Source organism: Dipteris shenzhenensis, chromosome 16 (genome assembly GCF_047967505.1).
Source record: "Dipteris shenzhenensis isolate YYH24624 ecotype China chromosome 16, Dip_SZ_1.0, whole genome shotgun sequence".
Classification (NCBI taxonomy): Eukaryota; Viridiplantae; Streptophyta; class Polypodiopsida; order Gleicheniales; family Dipteridaceae; genus Dipteris; species Dipteris shenzhenensis.
This window is the reverse complement of record NC_141611.1, coordinates 13,179,258-13,198,566: the sequence shown is the minus strand read 5'-3', so window position 1 is coordinate 13,198,566 and position 19,309 is coordinate 13,179,258. Positions and strand designations below refer to the sequence as shown.

Below are 19,309 nucleotides of genomic sequence, written 5' to 3'. Positions count from 1 at the left end.
AAGGAGATTTTTGGTTATGCCAGGCTCATATAAAACATCAGAAAGTCTGAAAATTGAGCCATCAATTGCAGTGAGCTCAACTTCTCCTGTGCCACGTACTGAATATGAGGAGTTGTTGGCACAAGTGACTTTCTTACCAACAGGGGGTGGATGCAAGGAAGTAAAGAGACACTTCCTCGAAGTGATGTGCTTGGATGCACCGCTGTCAAAATACCATGTGTTCAGTGTTTCATCAACACTGAAAGCAGATGCATCTGAAGGAGAGTCAAAATTGCAAGTCAAAAAAGCATATGTATCATCACTGCATGAAGCTGTACTATCCCGAGCATCTGGAACAGCCAACCTAGAATCAGAAATGCAAGATAAAAAGGCATAATCTTGACCAACAAAGTTGGCTGCAGCATCCCCACTGTCAGATGCACAAGGGGCTGAATCTGAAACAGCCATTCCTGAGCTGTTTTTCTTTTCCTTTGCAATCCTTTTCCTGCATTCTGCTATGTGATGACCTGGCTTTTTGCAGTAGTGACAGAAACCCTTCTTTTTGGGCTTGCTTGCATCACTTTTAGCCTTTTGTGAAGGCTGTCCTGACCCACTGGAAGGCTGATTTGCTGCTGTTTTTGCCTGTCCCTTTGTTTTTTATTTGAATTTTGAGAGCATGGCTTGTTCACCTGCACGTGAAGCCAAATTGTTCCTGGTCTGCTCTTCCTGAAGCAGAAGTCCTATCAGCTCATGAAAAGAAAGAGGATTTGCACCCCCCCTCAATGATAAATTCAGCGAAGTATGAAAGCTGAGATAAGACTCAGGAAGAGAATTCAGAGTGGTTGTAATCATCTCTGAATCAGGAATAATTTCATCTATATTTAACAACTGCTCTCTGAGATCCTGTAGCTTAGTGAGGTGGGCTGACATGGAGTCACCCTCCTCCATATGTGTATTGCTTAACTCTCTTTTTAAAAAAGATACCCTGGCATCATTCCGTGCTGCATACATACTTTCCAAAATATCCCACGCTGCCCTGGAGGTCTTACACGACCGGATATGCGGAATGATTGATCTTTTCACTGAAAGAGAGATGCAAGACAAGGCTAAGGCATCCCGTGAATCCCATCTCTTTTGCTCAGGAGTATTAACTGTAGCTGCACCAACAACTTGTCCTGCAGCTGCACCTTGTGCACGACCTCTTCCACCTCCTTGGTGAGGAGGGGTAGCAGGTGCAATATCTGCTGGTCGGATTTCATCCCCATTGACATAATCCCATAGATTGCGAGAAATCAGAATATTACGTACCATGAAACTCCAGAGGGAGTAGTTGGTACCATCCAATTTGTCTTCCTGAGAAAGACCACCGAACTGAAAATCATTCTGATTTTGATGGGCCATATTTGAAAAAGGAATTGAAGCAGATACAAAGCTGAATTCCCTTACTGGGAATAGAATGCACAACTCCCAAAAACCACACCCAAGCACGGGCTGTATATGCAACTTAGATTTCTGTACTTGAGCTGTCAGAAATCTGTCCAAGCATAAAACACTCTCCAAAATCTGCCAAAAGTGTTCCAAACACTCCAATAAAGGCAGTATATACTGAATACTCCAAAAAATGCTCTCCAAACACAAAAGCCCCAATTTGTGGCTAGAAATTGCAGCCAGAAAGGGGTAAAAAAGCCAAAAGCCCCAAATCTGCAATTTTAATACAAAAGCCCCAAATTTCAGACAAATCTGTAATTTTGCTCTTGTGATAGCTTCAAATCTGCCCAATGATTGCAATGGCTGCAATCTGCAAAATGCCCCAAATATTCTTGCAGAATACTTAGCCAAACAATGGCTGTCTGCAAACTCAGCCTAAGCTCGAAGCTGTACGGCAGATATGTCGACGACAGGTACAGCCTCGATGTACGGCGCTGTACGGTGTACGGCCACAGGGTACGGCGAAGTACGGCGCAGTTGACGCTATTTTTCGGCGCTGGTACGGCGGGCGTTAGAAATCGTACGAGAGGCTTTTCGTACGGCAGGCGATAGAAATCCGTACAGTCGTACGGACTGTACGGGCAGATTTGCTGAGGCTGAAAGTCGAGGTTATGGTTGAAGCTTGAGGGAGCAAGGAGCACCAGACTCTTGGACCTGCTCTGATACCAAATGAAGGAATAGAGAGAATGAGAGCTAGAGAGTCGTAAGCTTAGAAGCAGTAGTTGCTCAATAGAGTGTGTGAAAGAGTACAACACAAAGTAGTGTAGATAAGGTTTTGTCATAGTGACAAAACCTTAGTAGTCACTAACCATAGTTAGTGAACTAACTGCAGTTAGGGGAAAAAACCTCTAAAAGAGGGAAAAGTGCCCCTAACTAACTTATTATATTACATTGGTCACTGCTGAATTATAGATATAATTCCAACAGTTTTTGCCACAGTGTTTGCATGGATTGATCTTGAAGCAATCTTTTGAGAGGTGATTAGTATTCCCACAATGTTTGCAAGGTGAAAACTTGCCCTTCTGGATTTTTATGGCATAGGTTGTGTCATTGCCTCTTCGGAGTTCCATGTGCCTTTCTTCTTCTTGAAGAGCAGAAATAAGACCTTCAAGATTAGGATTAGGAAGATTTTTCAAAGTGGTAACAACATGATCATAATCTTCAGGCATACTCTTTAGCAACACTGCCATTGCATCATCTGTAGTAACATCTGATACTTCGCCAGGAGTTGCAGAGGGCTATGATAGGACGGCCAGTGGATTTCCTTCTAATGCACATATATTTTCAACAGTAGATGTCGAACCCAGACACCATCTACTCGCAAGGCGAGGCCTAGAGATGTGATCCCCAATAGTAGGCAGGAGTGGCAAACTCTGCATTTCAGTCTCACAAGCGCTAGCTACGGATGTCTAGGATCAAGATGACCTGATCATAGGAAAGGTAGTATGGATCAAGATGAGTTGATCATAGGAAAGGTAGTCTGGATGGAGTTACGCTTGGGTGATTTTAGAATTGGTATTCTGAATGTTTACGACGTAGCAGCGCCCCACTTTTTGAGGCCACTGACTGAGAGCCTCTCTTGGGCCGTTGGAGGAGACTTCAACAATCTAGAGTTCGGGGAGGACAAGCAGGGTAGAGCCATTTTCTCAGAGATGCCAACAGTCGAGAAGAGCATGTGGGAGCAGTTTATCTATGCGATTTGTGGTAGGGATCCATGGTGGGACGCGGAGTTCTCTAGACTCCCTGGCATCCTCCACTTCCCCTTTGGCCAGCATCGTCATGATGACTACTAGAGAGGCTGGACAAGTTCTATGTTGGAGACTGGGCTATGCACTAGGGGGGAGCCACTAGCATTTTAACAAGTACCACAATGTCTGATCACTCCCAATCGTTCTACACCTTGAGCAACCCCATCAAGTACTCCCCCCGCACCCCAGATGCCTCATTCCAAGAGGAGAAGGTACAACAGGTGGTCATAAAGATTTGGCAGCAGCCCGAGACCCCACCAGAGGGAGGTTAGGCTCTGTGGACAACAGACGCCATCCAAAGGAGAAGCAAGGAGACTCAGTCTCCAACTCTCTGTTAGCACCACTTGCTTCACGCACAAGAGAGGGCATTGAGACGAGTGTTTAGTTCCATTAAGCACCTCATGGAGTAGAATCCAGGCTCCCACAGTGGCTTGCGAATCGGCACAAGTGCACACGCTTGACCTCTAGGACACAAAGATCCACCGTGCAGAGTTCTCTTATCACTCTTCTGAAGCAAAGTTGATATAGTATGGTGACAGGATCACTAGACTGTGTTCCTAGACCACAAGGCAGTTGCAAAGATTGAAAGATGGCAACGGACGAATGCACTCTAACCTAAGGAGGTTCTAGATATGACCACAGACCGAGGAGTCGTCCACCCAGGTACTTGCAGACTTCCGCAGTCTCTTAGTTGCGGATGGAAGTCCACTAGTGGTAATTGTTTCTTTTTGGGAAACGCTTACATTTCTTGGCTCAGCAAGAAGCATCCTAATTCGACAGGAGGAAAAGTTGTTGAGGATGAGACCCCCGATTCGACAGGAGGAGACGCTGTTGGATTCGGAGTTTGCAGATGACACTGCTCTTTATGTAGAGGGTTCAACTGCGAGCCCGCAAGTAGTCAAGGGGGACTTGGATCTATACTGTGTGGCCTCCGCTCCTAGGATAAATTGGACCAAATCTGTCAGCTTCCTTGCCGCAACAGAGGAGGTTCAAGGAGTTGCGATGGGAAAATAACCCTTTGTGGATTCCGTGAGGGCAGATAGTGAGATATCTCGGATGTGAAGTGGAGATAGACATTTCAGCACAGCGGCAAAGAGGATGTGCCGCACAAGCTTCTCTATTGGAGCTCACCCAAACTCTCCCTTGCAAGAGACTTTTTTAGGCAACTAAGTCCTTACCACAGGGTAGTGAGGGATGTATGGGTCAACTTAGGTTGGACAGGCTCCGATGGTATGCTAAATACTAGAGCCAGGGTCAATTGGCAGACAATGATCTTACCACAGGCACAAGGAGGGCTAGGAATAATCGATCCAAAGATACAAACAGAGCCCTATTGGGCAAGCTAGTGAATTGACGCCTCACTCCCGTTTCAAAACCCTGGAGGCTCTTGCTGCAGGGGATTCTTTGGAACACACCTTGCACAGGAGGACATTGGCAACAGTCTCGCAGATGGATCTTTTCATGGGCTCCCCTACCCAGGATGGGTTCCCCTTTAATAAGAAGTGTCAACAACGTATGGTAGCAACTATCGGGGGAGCTCATTCGGGCCAATCCTCGTTGTTCTGAGGAGTTACAGAGGCATCCACTCATCTGGCATCCGGAGGTAAGGTTCTCATATTGGGACAGGGGACCCACATCAGCTAGTTGCAATGGGATAGTGGTAAAAACAAATCTTTTGGCACTTGGAGCCATCTCTCCTTGAAGGAGGCATGAGTGCAACACTCTCACATCTGAGGGGAGCAAGCACACCGATGCTCAAGATTGATGCAGCAATCACGGTCTCGTGGTGGGAGGGGCTACACAGTCCCCCGGCTCCTCACAACTGGTATGGACAATTCTCAAGGATAGGAGTGCCCCTCAAGGTTCAGTTTCTCAGGCAGTCTCTTGGCTCCTTCCACCGCAAATACTGCAAAGTGGGGTCGAGGGGCCTCCTCCAGCCGGATGATGATGGAAGACCTCAGGGATGACGAGGCTTTGGGCTTGATAGACCGGCAGAGGGTCATGGTTGTGGGCCAGTTCCACAGAGTATGGACTAGTGACCCCGGCACAGTCTCTACTGATTGTTGGCAGATTGCCGGATATTTTCAGATTTGCAGGTTATTTGCAGTTATTACAATGACATTTGGCTGCTTTGATCTGAAACTTAGGGTTTTCTAGTGACATTGGAAAGAAATTGTAGAAGATTTGGTCAAGATATTTCGACTTCTTTTGTCATTCGGGCCCTCCTCCAGCTGCTCCAATCAGGTCTAGCACCATTTGGCTGGGACTTCCTCCCTCTCAACTCAGATCTGCCTAATTGCTGGCAAATTGCGAGACATTTTCAGATTGGTAGGGTATTTGCATTCATCACAGTGACATTTGCTTGCTTTGATCTGGAATTTAGGATTTTTCAGTAACATTGGAAAGAAATTACAGAAGATTTGCTCACGCTTGCAAAATTACAGTAAAATTTCACATTTGCCCTCTTTTTGGCAGATTTGCCCTATCGAAATTTGGGGGTTTTGTTAGATTTGCTGATATTTGCAGTGATATTTGCTTGGCACAGCCAGATTTGAGTTCTATCTGCATTTGCCCTTTGATTTGGCTATTTGTCCTTCGCAATTTGTGGCATTCAGCCAACATTTGGGTCAGACTTGCATTGGCCATATTTTGCAGACATTTGCCCTTTGTTTTGGGCTGGTCATTTGCAGGACAACTCTTTTGCAAGGGGGTCCTTTGATTGGACAGACATTTTCTTACAGGTCTTTTTTTGGGACAACTTGTGCATTTTGCTCAATGTTTGAGCAGCCATCTTGGCATTGACACTTGCAAACATTTGCTGTCATTTTTGGTCTGACATTTGCAGCCAACAGTCAGATACTTGGGCAGCCAGCTCTTTGCATTGTAGCCTTGAGGCTGTGACATTTGCAGGACACTTTTATTTGAAGTTTTTTGGGGATTTTCATTTGCAATGGCAAACCATGAATATTTTGGGATGCTTGTTGCTGAGGACAAGCTTGATGGCACCAATTATCCCATGTGGTCGTACTTGGTACACCACCTGTTGGTGTCCAGGAACTTTTGGGGAATTGTATTTAGATCAAAGACTAGACCTGTCTCTTCATCACAGGCACCTGCTGCCACTGCAGCCACTTCTGCCACTCTAGTTAATCTACCACTACTCCCTCAACAGATTCGTTGGGATCGACGAGGTGCACAGGCACATGCAATGATTGCCATGAATTGCAAGAGAGTTCTTATACCTCACATTCGGTCTTGCAAAACCGCCAAGGCTCCATGGGACACTTTGGCCAATCTTTGTCAAATACGCAATAAGGCCAGAGTTGCTTATTTGCGCAAGCAGCTTGACAATGTTAAGACGAATGAAGGTGTACCAGACTCACAGGTTGTGTCCACCACACTCGATGGACTCATATCAAGGATTTGCTACAACACTTAGACTAGTGGCCATGGGTAACCCCAACCACTATTCTTTTGATCAGTTGTCTCCCTACTGCTGCAGGATGAGTAAAGTCGTCAAAACAGGGCTGCTTCTATTCATGCAGAACAAGCCTTTGCTATTGATCATAGGGGCAAAGGAAAAGGGGAGAGAATTACAGCAACCCCAAACCTACATCTGGTGCCTCATCATCTTCTTCTTCTGCTGATGGGGAGAAGAAGAAATGCTGCAATTATTGCGGAAAACCAGGTCATGGCATCTCTCTGTCCCGAAAGCGTATTGCTTCCGAGAAGAAGCAGGGACAGCCAAGACAGCAAGGTCTTGCTGTCACAAATACTCCAGCTGCTAATGTCACAAATACAGAGGTAGCCAATCTTGCTCATGATGAGTGGGCATTTATTATGGAGTGCCATTATAATCCTACTCTGCATGATTCAGCTTTTGCAGCCTCAGATTCTGCCTCTGGTACTTTGATAGCGGTGCTTCGAAGCACATCACTTTCTGCAGAAATCTCTTCTGCCTCAGACTGGTACTTTGATAGTGGTGCTTTGAAGCACATCCCTTCCTGCAGATATCTCTTTCACACATTGAGTGGTTCCAAAAGAGGGCACTGTTACTTGTAAATAAAGCAGCATATCCCATGAAAGGGATTGGTCAAGTGCTTGTCACTATAGTGTCAGGTGATACCATTCCACTTGTGGAAGTTTAATATGTTCCAGGTATCAAAAAGAATCCGATTTCTATCTCAGCCATCTCCACACATGGCTTTAGAGTTCTTTTTTATGGTTATCGCTGTGCCGTTTATGATAATCATTACAATAACTATAGTTTACTTACTGGAACACTTGATAGAGGGCTATATCATCTTGACATATATGCACAACAAGGTGCTACAAAAGCTAAAACCGTGGCTGAATCTGTAATTTCTGATACACATCTATGGCATGAGAGATTGGGACATCTCAACTTCATCAGTTTGGCGAATATGCATTCACATGACATGGCTGCAGATCTTTCACCCATGCATGCACTTAAATATCATGTATGTGAGGGCTGCTTGTTGGGCAAAATGCATAGGTTTCCATTTCCCAAGGACGGGACCCTTGGTGTATCCAGGAAGTTGCATCTTGTAGATAGTGATGTGTGCGGACCGATGCGAACATCATCACTTCGGGGCTACTATTACTTGGTTACTTTTATAGATGACTCCATCAGGTTCACTTGGATATATCCCATGAAGCTCAAGTCAAATGTCTTCTCTTGCTTCAAGCATTGGATTGCCTTGGCAGAGAATGAGAGTGGGGAGAAACTCGACCTTCCACATGGATAAGGGGGGTGAGTACATGTCCCAGAAATTTTCTGCTTTTTTAGCAGCCCGAGGTATCATTCACCCGTACACAATGGCATACACTCCGCAAGAGAATGGGCTTGGAAAGCGTAAAAATAGAACAGAAACAGAAATGGGCCGGTGCATGCTTAAGGGAAAGTCTTTGCCCAATAAATTCTGGTTAGATGCAATTATGTGTGCCAACTATGTGCTCAACCGAGCACCCACTCGGGCATTGAAGAACATCACTCCCTATGAAGCATGGACAGGTCGTAAGCCTGTCATTTCTCACATGCGGGTGTTTGGGTCACTTGTGTATGTGCATGTATCGTCTGAATTGAGGCATGAGCTTCATGATAAGGTTGTCAAATGCATCTTCGTTGGCTACAGCTCACAAAGCAAAGGTTACAAGTTATTTCAGCCTAGCACAGGCAAGGTGATTGTCAATAGGGACATGGTTTTTGCGAAGCATGCCCCTTTACCTTGGCTGGACTGTAAAACACAGCCTTCAGTGGAAGCCTCTAATGTGCTATTCCGCCTTTCACATATACAAATTACGCAGTGCAGAGCACCATGCCACATGCTTCTAGCAGCTCCAATCCTCCTCCCGTTGCACCTAATCATGCCATGCTATCGAGCAAGCAATGCAAGAGGAGAGGGCTGTCAAGAGACAGCAAAATCAGTCCCTCGTTGGCTTTTGGATACCCTCAGGGACAGCAAGCAAGCTGAGCCTTTGCCTGCCCGCACTAGAGGTGCGCACAAACAGATACAATGCAATTTTTCAGCTGTAGCTTTGATTGCCACTATGTCATAAGGATGCTTTTGACAGCAGAAAATGGATGGATGCTATGAATGCTGAACTTGAGTCCATTCATACAAATGGAACTTGGGAGTTGTGTGACTTACCTGCAGGCAAGCGTGCTATAGGCACAAAATGGATTTACAAGGTCAAACAGAAAGCTGATGGCAGGGTTGACCGCTTCAAAGCTCGTCTTGTTGCAAAGGGTTATGCACAGCAACATGGCATTGATTTTGAAGAGATCTTTGCTCCCACCTCACATATCACGACCATACTGACCATCATTGCCTTTGCATCCCACAAACAATGGGAGGTGCATCAATTGGACATTAAGACCGCCTTCCTTCATGGTTATTTACAAGAAGAGGTTTATGTCACTCAGGCTCGTAGCTTTGCGAAAAAAGGTAGGTTTGCTGGCTCAAAAAGGCCCTTTATGGATTGAAGCAGCACCCCGGGCATGGTATATATGCCTAGATGAGTCCAGGAACATGCCCAAACTCATCCTCTAAAAACACAATATCGTGCAGTTACAATCTCATGATAGTCACTCATAAGGTTGAAAACCATAAACTCCATCACGCATAGCAAGGGCTAGCTACTATGACATCCCCACTCACGTCATCAGCGCCCAACAGTGGGTGTAGACCATAGTATAAACATATGCTCTCACACATACAAATCCACACACCCACACATACTTGAGCATCCATTTATACACAGTCTTCGTACTGAGTTTCTGTCGGCTCTCTGGAGGTGAAGGGCAGACTCAGCCATGACGAAGGCTAGAACTAAAGGAGAAGGCTAATCAAAAGGTAGTCCAAAATCTCTTCATTCAAGCTACAACTCCTTGTGAAGACTAAATGATTTCATTTTTGTCTCTCTCAAACGAGCATCTTGATCTAGCTGATAGGGCAATGCACCACTTAAGATAGACAGAATTATCGCAAAACCAGTAGGCCGCAACATGGACGAAAACTTCACAAGGTGAAGTTTACATGTCCGCTAATACGGCAGAAGCATATACCTAGATGAGTCCAAGAACATGCCCAAACTCACCCTCTAAAAACACAATATAGTGCAGTTTCAATCTCATCATAGTCACTCATAAGGTTGAAAACCATAAACTCCATCATGCATAGCACGGACTAGCTACTATGACATCCCCACTGATGTCATCAACGCCCAACAGTGGGTGTAGACCATAGTATAAACATATGCTCTTAGTGGGTATGCCAAGATACATGCATATTTGCCATCCCGTGGCTTTCAAAACAGCCATAAGAAGCAACCCTTTATGTTCGAAAGAGTGCCGCAGAATTTTTAATTCTCATTCTTTGTGGATAGCATGCTTGTCACTAGGCCAAATATGGAATCTGGATAAAATTGCAGATTTCTAAGCTGATTTGCAAAAATCATTTGCAATGACAGACATGGGCCGGTCGCACTATTACTTGGGCATCCAATTTCCAATTTGAAGATTGCAAGCCAGTTTCTACACCATGCTGTCGTTTCTCCTCCGAGGCTAGGAGTGCACCCTTTGATGCCACCCTTTATCAGCAAGGCGTGGGCTGCCTTATTTATTTATGTCATACCTGGCCTAATCTTTAATATGCCGTCTCCCAGTTGATCACGGACATGCACATGCCTAGTACACAGCATTGGCAAGCAGTGAAGCGGGTCTTCCGTTAATTGAAGGCCACACAAAATTTGGGACTGTTCTATGGTGATGCGTCTCCATTGGTCTTGCATGCATTCACGGACAGTGACTAGGCAGGTCGTTATGACACGAGAGTGTGTCTCACAATGGCAACTGTTTCATGCTTGGATCTCCATGCATTTCATGGTTCAACAAGAAGCAGCCTACAGTTGCTACTTCTAGTTGTGAAGCTGAATACAGGGCAGCTTTACAGCTATAGTTTAGTGTGCTAGCTCCGTAAGCACTCGCAGATCTTGACATCAACCAACCAGCTTCTACTATCATCTACACTAAGAGCTAGAGTAGGTTTCATGCGCGCACAAAGCACATTGAGGTTCAGATCATTATGTTCGAGAACAACTATCAGCTATGAGACATACAGTTGTCCTATGTTCCCACGGAGGACAACTAAGCAGATCTCTTCACGAAGGCTCTACCACGGCCCAAGTTTGAGGCTAGTCGACATGCCATACACTTGGCCCCATTTGTTACGTGATGTTGATCTCCTTGTACTGTCATAGGTTGCTATATCCATCTTGGACGAATATATGCAACCATGATATAAGTTTCCAAGTATGCCTAAGGTGTATCCAAGATACTTCAGCCATACCATGGAGGGGGGTTTGTTAGCACTTAGCCCTAGTATGGCCTTATAGGCTAGTCTTAGGACTCAGTCAACCCTTAGGTTGACTTCAATATTCAACCATATGGTTGACTTCGGGGCCATATAGGCCACCCCTTTGTACTTTCTCATTATCCATTTGCGAGTACTCACATTTGCTTTGGCTTGTTGTTTGCTCCCTTGCACTCCACTCCCATTCCATTGCTTCCCGCACCCAACAAACCCAATGTGAACATTAGATTCACAAGCTAGATTTGAAAGCTCCTTTTCGATGAGATCACCTCAGCTCAAACTTCTCTAGCACCTTCTACACACATGAGCTAAATTGGAGAGTCCATATTCAATAGTTCCAACTCAGCTTCAAACTCGCCTAGCACCTTCCCATACACAGAAAAAAGCAAATCGCAGATTTATAACCACCTTGAGTTTTGTGAACACTTAAGTATCACGTCATTGAGAAACAAAAATGTTGGGTAGAGCACTTGTCTTTGGTCCAAACAACCTTTGAAAATGCATTTCAAAAGCATCAGCCACATTGTTTTATGAAGAATCTACTCAAGTTCAAAGTTTGGTTGGATGATAACTTCTTCACACATTATCCACACCAACTGGCAACTTACAAAGAAACCATACACTTGACTTCTTCACACATTATCCACACCAACTGGCAACTTACAAAGAAACCATACACTTGACACCTATTGAATCCACGTAGGAGATAAAGCCTGCCACATGCGTGGAACATGACTAAGGTAGCGTTGAGGAAAGACGGTAATGACAGCACCACAGTAAGCTTTTGCAACCTTAGGACGAGCAAAAGCCTACTAAGCTGACCAGAAAGTTAAGTTAGTTGGGCCAACACTTGTCAGCCAGCTAAACAAGGGCAAATACAAATTTCAAACTGACAAGCTGAGTTGCCTGCGCTCAATAACTAACTCTCTTAACGCTAAAAAAGGCCAACCCAGTGGCCACTCAAAAGTAGACATTCATCCATGGGATAGAAAGCCGAACCCCCGCCCAGGTCAGTGAAACATGCATCTCGGTGAGGGCTGTTGAGCAGTAGGGAAAGGAAAGCCCGTGCAAGAGTTCAGGGCAAAAATATCCACTCCAAATGACAATGCTTGGAAGACCGTCTTTCTATTCTGACTATAAAACAAAAGGCATGGCAAACGAAGGAAATGCATGTCCACTATGTGACAACTTGAGCAAGATCAAACCTAACCTGCTAACATTGGTGGAATACCTTCTCCACCCAAAATTCCTTGATCCCATCCCTTGATGACCTGTACATCCAAAAAAAGTGGAAAAGTCATACTGATCGCTCAAAACTTGTACTGTTAAATGTGTGGTAAAGGCATTGGACCAAAAGTCTGAAAAAAAGCGTACCTCGCCAACACCTACACGAAATGTAAGAGGTTTCCCTCGGTTGTAACTGCTATCAAACACCTGTCCGCTTTCTAATTTACCCACGTAGTTGGCCTGAAGCCACAACCAGAATTTAAGACTCCGAACAACGAAAAAAACTGTTTGTGTAAGTGGTTTTACACACGCGAATGATGGGTACTAGTTTTCAAGGGTCAAACACACAACAACGGCACGAAAAGGTTGTCCACAATCAAATTCACCTTGATAAGCATCCCCTTGGAGGCTTCCAACCCAGAACCAGGCGTCGTATCACAGAAGCCTAAACCCGAAGGGGCAACAGTGAGCTCGCAGGGGGAGGGTGCTGCGAGGGCATTCTCTGAACCAAGGCCCAAGGTAAGCAAGCCAAGCAAGGCGAGGAAATCACGTCGGGATTCCGACTGAGGTGACTTGGTGGGCGCGTGGGAGAGAGCGAGTACTGGAAGGGGAGAGCAGGTGCGCTGGGGGTGGTGTTGGTGGGGAGAGGCAGTGCGTACGCTGGCAATGCTTGTGATGGGGAGCGCCCAACACACTCTTGAAGTGCAGCTCGCCATAGCTGAGCTCAGAGCATTCTTAGAGCATTCGTTCACGTCATCTTTATCTTATAAGAAGATGATATCATCTAATATATATATTTTTTTATTTATATGTCTATCTTAAGGTGGTTTCACCACCCATCTGCCCACAAACAAGGGGACGACTCTCAATTGTCGCCTTCAAGGAGGGCTATTCACATGCATCCGCTTAGTGCTCACCAAACCCGGTTGAGCATATAAAATTCCCGGTTGAAATTGAAAATTCCCAGACATATTTTAGTTATAAATCCCGGTAACACTATAAATTTTTATGGACTTTTATAATTTCACCCTGGTTCGATCTTCGTGGTACCTTTAATTTTCAAGGCTCAGAAAAACATTTTTTTCGAGCACTACATGATCATCCGCTTGCCGCAACGGAAAAGCTGAGGTGGCATCCTACTCACGCCCGTCCGAGCAAAATGTCTTGAGCAGCCTAGGTACAGCGCCCAACTCCGTGTTCACGAGACCCCATCCAATGAGGAGATCCGAACTTGGGGCTCGGTCTCCTGCATGCAGACGATCTTACCACTGAGTCCAACCTTTTTTGGTGTTAAATAGAGGAAGCATTTATTTTGTCCTGTGCATACGAACTCTCCTTTTCTCAGCGTCACAGCCGTCTGGGGACAGGTGTGAAACCGCCCTTATATATTTGTACAAATATATAAGAAGATATATATATACATATCATCTTATCTGGGTGTCGTTTTGTTGTGGCAATGCAGATTCGCTTCAGCTTCGTTAATGGCGTTCGGCTGTGTTTGTATGGCATCTCCAGCGTACTCATCTTCGACGTCCTCTGAACAAGGCCTCGGCTACGCACCTCTTGCAAGCGAGGGAGGAACAAGGCCTCGGCTCCTATGTAAACGTCGATCATGGTGGATTTGTTCACCGCTTTGTGTTCACTGTTGCACGTCTTCTATTTTCGTTTGTATCTTCGAAGCTCTTCCTGGATTGCTGGCTTTTTTCGTAGGAAGTTTCAGATTGGCGAGCACTAGTTCAACACGATTTGGTGTGATTAGTGTTCGTGCTTCGTTCGTCTGTCAAGCATCTGTGTAGGAGAGGTTGTGTTGGTTGGTGTTCCATTCAGCATACAGCATGATGTCCATCCGTCTCCAGTTAGCGACATGCAAAACTCCAACGTCTGGGTAACAATACTGTCGTATTGTTGATTTTTTGCAGAGTATCCTCCAATGTCAGAGTCGTCTGGAGGGAAAGAGATTGGGGAGTGCTCAAAGTCTCGTCTCACGGACTGATACGAAGGTAAAATCGTTCTATGCTGCTATGTCGTCTGCATGGTCCCAAAATCAGGATTTTCCCTCGGATTAAAACAAACATATGCGCTTATTGGCTTCGCTGGCTTCCATTTCGCATTTTCTATATTGGTAACTGTGTCTGGAACGTCTTCCTTCGCTTTTGGGCGTAATCCCCCACATACGGCTCCGAACTGTAGATGTTTCCCTTGCTCGGGAGAGAATACATGGTCCTATGCATTTGCGTTGTCGTTTATGTCTCTAGTGGTGCTTGGCATTTTCTGCCTCTCGATTCTGCGATTGCAAAGCATTTCAATATCCCTGCACTTCCAATTTGAATTCCGTTTTCTGCGTGATGGCGAATCCTCTCAATTTGCACTTGTTTTGGTTTTCTTTGTTTTTTTCCCGGACGGAACAGAGAAGACTGCCTCATCAAATAGCCCTATTCTAACTGGATACTCTAAATCTCTAAAGGTTGGTGGCCTTGCAAATCATTGTGGCATTCGGAAGTGTGGCTCCGCGAAGTCAATGCGTAAGCCTTCTCTTGCTGCAGCCTGGAGGGAGGCATATGCCGAGGGTAAGTTTTCTTAAAACTTTGCTGCAATTTATTTTACATGTCTTTGATTTTCTTTGATTCCATTGCTAAATGCAGTAGTCGAAATATTTGTCTATCTGCAGGTTTTTATTACTCGAATCGTAGGCTCAGTTCTTATTGCTGCAAGTATAGTTTGTGCGAAGATGTTGGAATGTCAAGATTTGTACAAAGACGTCAATTGCGCTAGAACAAGTTGATGCAATTTAGTCTTTGTTCTTGTTCTCTTAGAACTTGGGAACCATGTGCTTCCAATAGTTAAATATTTGGAGTATCTTAGATATCAATTTGCATTGAGGGGAAGCTACTTGTTAAGTATGGCACTTGCAAGGCAAGAGAGGCATATTATCTTACTTGTTTAATGCGGATTTTAAAGATTCCATAATTGTGACGCTGTCACGTTGGTGGTTCCCATTGGGTATGAGGACACCTTGGATCTCGATACATTCTACTGAATAGAGGGGCTACAATTGTAAAGAGAGCAGTTGTGGAAGGTGGGAGCTGTAGCTTTTCACTCCATGTTGATGCCACCACTAATGTGATCAAGGGGGAGCCTTTTGATGGGACCATAGCCATGATCCCTGAGACCTGCATTGCTTGCTACGTTCCTTGGGCATCTTCCCTTATTTGTACTGGAAGAGGCACAATCTCCACAGTTGTTGGGACTATATCATTTGTCATCATCAAGGTGGACTCCGGTAGTTTGACCATTGCTAATGGTCCTCTAAATGAAGATCGTGCTACTGTAAGTCTCTTGCTCTTATTTCGTGTTACATAGGGTTATGAAATGCCAGGCCTTGGTTGTTCTCTTTGTGATTGTTGATGCAGTTGGTGATCGAAAGAATGTTCTATCATGACTAACTGAGGAGTATCATGAGGAAGACATTGTCATGTACACTCTACGGAATGTGTCTTACATGCATGGCAAGAATAGATTGGGTTTCTTTGATTTCACTATCTTGGTAGAGATTCTTGATGGGAACAAAAATTTGAAGAATTGCAAGAGTCCTTTATGAGCCAAATCTCCAACTTGGATTATGGTCGTAAGGTGATTTTTAACACAATATTTGAACTGGAATTACTCTAAAAGCACTATTTGAAGCTTATCAACTTGTGTTTGATCATGGCAAGTGACTGGAGTTCTCCACTTAACCCACTTGAATGCGCAACTCATAGATTACCAGTGTGCTTCGTGTGGTGGAATTCAAGTTATCTAGGACCTGGGACACCCCTTCTGCTTTGGCTATGCTTCCATCCAGCGCAACATCAAGATCCCTTGTCTCATTGGGCAAATCCAGCTCCTTGATGGAGGTGACATGCTCGTGGAGATTCGTGGAAATCACGTCATCATTCTTTTGTGTTTGGATTCACCCTTCTTAGAGCTACATAATGCTAGTGTTCAGGGCACTCAGTCCATGCTACTTGATGTTACATCGAGTGGCACGTTCACAATCATTAGTGTTGGTTGCATCATAGCGTATGTGTTAGCACGCATGATCTACTTCTACAGTGCAAGTACACTATCTTGTTAGCATTTTACTTCTAATAAAGTGTACTCGAATAAATTGTGTGTGTAGCGAGCTCTTTGAACTCCCTTGCTACAAAGAAATAAATCATTGTTTCCCCAAAAGTGTTACTTTAATCCCGTTCAAGTTAATACTCTTGGATACTTGTCAATAAAGTAAAGGATGGACTATGAAGAAGAATGTTTCAGTGGATATAATAAAGAAAAAATCAAGGATTTCATCACCCAATACTCTTTAAGCATTGATATCTTATGTTGCTTACAATTGTTCTTTAACAAACTATCATATGAGGATCTACTTGAATCGCTCTATGCCAAGATCTATAATGATCTCGATTGAACATCTCCTTGGGTATAAGTTGTCCATACACTACAAGGACGTTGAACCACTACCATGAGAGCACGTTCTCCAATTACTTAAATTTGGATCTAATTCCAAGTTATTGTTACTTGATATATTGGGATTCTTCTCTCACAAAGGGTTCTTGCTTCATTCAAAGTAATGAAACATGAAGGGAAAGGACTATCAACCATGTTTCATGTTGGAGCATCCACTCCAAAGAAATCACATCATGTTTTGGTTCATGAGTATGGCACGTTATAGCTCCATTAGTAGGCCAAACGGTGACACGAAGATTCTTGCAAAGTTTATATGACAGGGTGGACCCACAACCATGAGGAACAGCTATGCTCGCTACCTAGGCACCATTCTTCAATGACCACTCAAGAATTAGCAATGATTTATGACAATATTTTCCTACCTGAGCATTACAACATAGGAGCAATAGAGGCCAAAATATATAGGATACTTGTTCAAAGCTCTCACTGGCAAAGGACAAAGCAAATGACACAGAGTGTCTATCAATGGAGAATATGATACCTGAAGAAGATACTTCATGGTTAAGCTGGGCACGGAAGTGCAAAAGACAGCAAAGAGAATTACTCGGTTGGAGGAACAATATAAAAGAGCCATTGAAGATACTCCTCAGCTCCCATGTATTTGTTGTGGGTCATTTATGTTCAAGCAAAAACTATATAAGGTAAGTGAGAAATGTATTCACTTTATTATGCAATCACAATCGATTGATGATTTTGTAGCATTGATGGATGAAGATTATGTTCTCTATGCGTACAACAAACAAAGCACAACAAGATTCCTGTGTTTGCACAAAATCAAATGGCTATTCCAAAGGAAACAACATTCACCTCTTCACTAACTGAAATCAAGGCTAGGCTAGTTGCGATAAGAATTCCCTTTGCACAAATAAGGGAATTGTCGCATGATGGACAATATGTTCTACGGAGTAGCGTTATTAATGTCTTTGCAGATGTTGATAGAGTCCTCCCACGTTTCTTAACAAACAATTCCATTGTTCTCCTTGCAATCAAATGGAAGATGGGATACATGCACAACTACATGAGTGGGGTCGTGCGTCGAACATTGACTATGCGTGCATTAAAAGAACAAAAAGATAAACCAGGGAACAACTCCTCACTAGACAATCAAGAAGAATTAGACACAGATACTTTGGTACACGGTATATACACATTCCAACAAGTTGTCGACTTCAAGGACAAGAGAGTGGTTGTTGCGCCATCACAAAGTTTCTCGCGACTAAGCATCTTCAAAGAAAAGTTCTACGAATAAATTTTTTACCCAAGAATATTTTTTGGACACGCACGAAACTATACCATCCCTTCACGAAATCTTACTAAGAGATAGCACGATGGGAGCTCATAAACAAAGACCACCGTTTCACATACTCAATAGAAAACCTCTTCTTCAAAGCCATTAAAATATCAGTTTGACAAGTACTATCTTCTACATTAGGACAGCTATGAGGAAGAACACTTCAAGTAAAAGGCATGCTAAAAGACATAAACATTGAGAAGATTTTGCCCTGATTTTGCATTCAAACTCACATTCACAAGAAAACATGCACAAGGAGGAATAAGCATTGTAGGTTCAAATTCCCTAGACCACCAATGCGAGAAAGTGCTATTGTTTTACCGATGGAACCAAGCCTAATAACATCAACTACATAGCAAGCCATAAAAAAGATTGAAGCAGCACTAGCAAATCCAAGTACAATGACAATTGAGTTCAGTGAATTCTTATTGAAAATGATAGAGGAGGACTACATGCTCAGCCTCAGTGCAAGAGCAGCACAACAAACATTGCTGCTTCAAAGGAAACCTAAAGACATCTATACAAACAATTTCAATCCTAAGATGTCTGAGCTATGAGGTGCAAACACAGACATTCAATTTGTGCCAAACTCTCATGGAGCAGCAGCATACTACACATCTTACATGACTAAAGAATACAAAGCTACTTCTTTGGCAATCAAATAGGCCATGACAACATGTTTGGATAGTAACGCTCCAACAAGCGAAAGAATAAGAAAAGTTGGGAATGCCATTCTCAATACACATCATATAAGTGCACAAAAAGTAGTTTACCTAGCTTTATCTCTGTCACTCACAAGTAGCACGAGAGACTTCACATATATTAATAGCAGCAGGCTTGAAGACAGGACATTGTTGTTGCTGAAACGACACAATCAACTAGGGAAGATGGACCCAAAAAGTCCAAACATCTCTTTTAAAGACCAAATCAAGAAGTATTGTAAGCATGAAACTTGGATGGAACAACTATGCTTGGAAGACTTCAGCGCACAATATAGTAACAACAAGGGGTGCTTATGAACAAGAAAAAGGCCAAAGATACTATGTTTCAACCTACAGCATAGCAACAGAGCCCAAAAACCATTATCAAGAATTGTGCTTACCATACTTGCCATTCATACAAAGTGAACATATGCACTTTGTGATGACTTTCCAACATAGCACGACAAGTGCAAT

The 19,309-nt window shown here is 43.9% G+C and overlaps 1 protein-coding gene across 4 annotated transcripts in view; it reads right to left on the bottom strand.

Annotated features, from left to right (window-relative positions):
* Nucleotides 1-13,077, bottom strand: part of LOC147892578 (peptidyl-prolyl cis-trans isomerase FKBP13, chloroplastic-like) — a 34,153-nt gene extending 21,076 nt beyond the window's left edge. For all 4 annotated transcript variants that reach the window (XR_015542343.1, XR_015542342.1, XM_087387318.1 and 1 more), the window contains exons 1-3: nucleotides 12,724-13,077; nucleotides 12,485-12,577; nucleotides 12,321-12,381 (exon numbers count right to left, since the gene is read on the bottom strand). Coding sequence is in view for 2 of the 4 variants with exons in the window: in XM_087387318.1 (XP_087243444.1) it covers nucleotides 12,321-12,381; nucleotides 12,485-12,577; nucleotides 12,724-13,053 (484 nt within the window). In the remaining 2 variants the exon portion in view is untranslated. The remainder of the gene's footprint in view (nucleotides 1-12,320; nucleotides 12,382-12,484; nucleotides 12,578-12,723) is intronic.
* Between the last annotated feature and the right edge of the window lie 6,232 nt (nucleotides 13,078-19,309).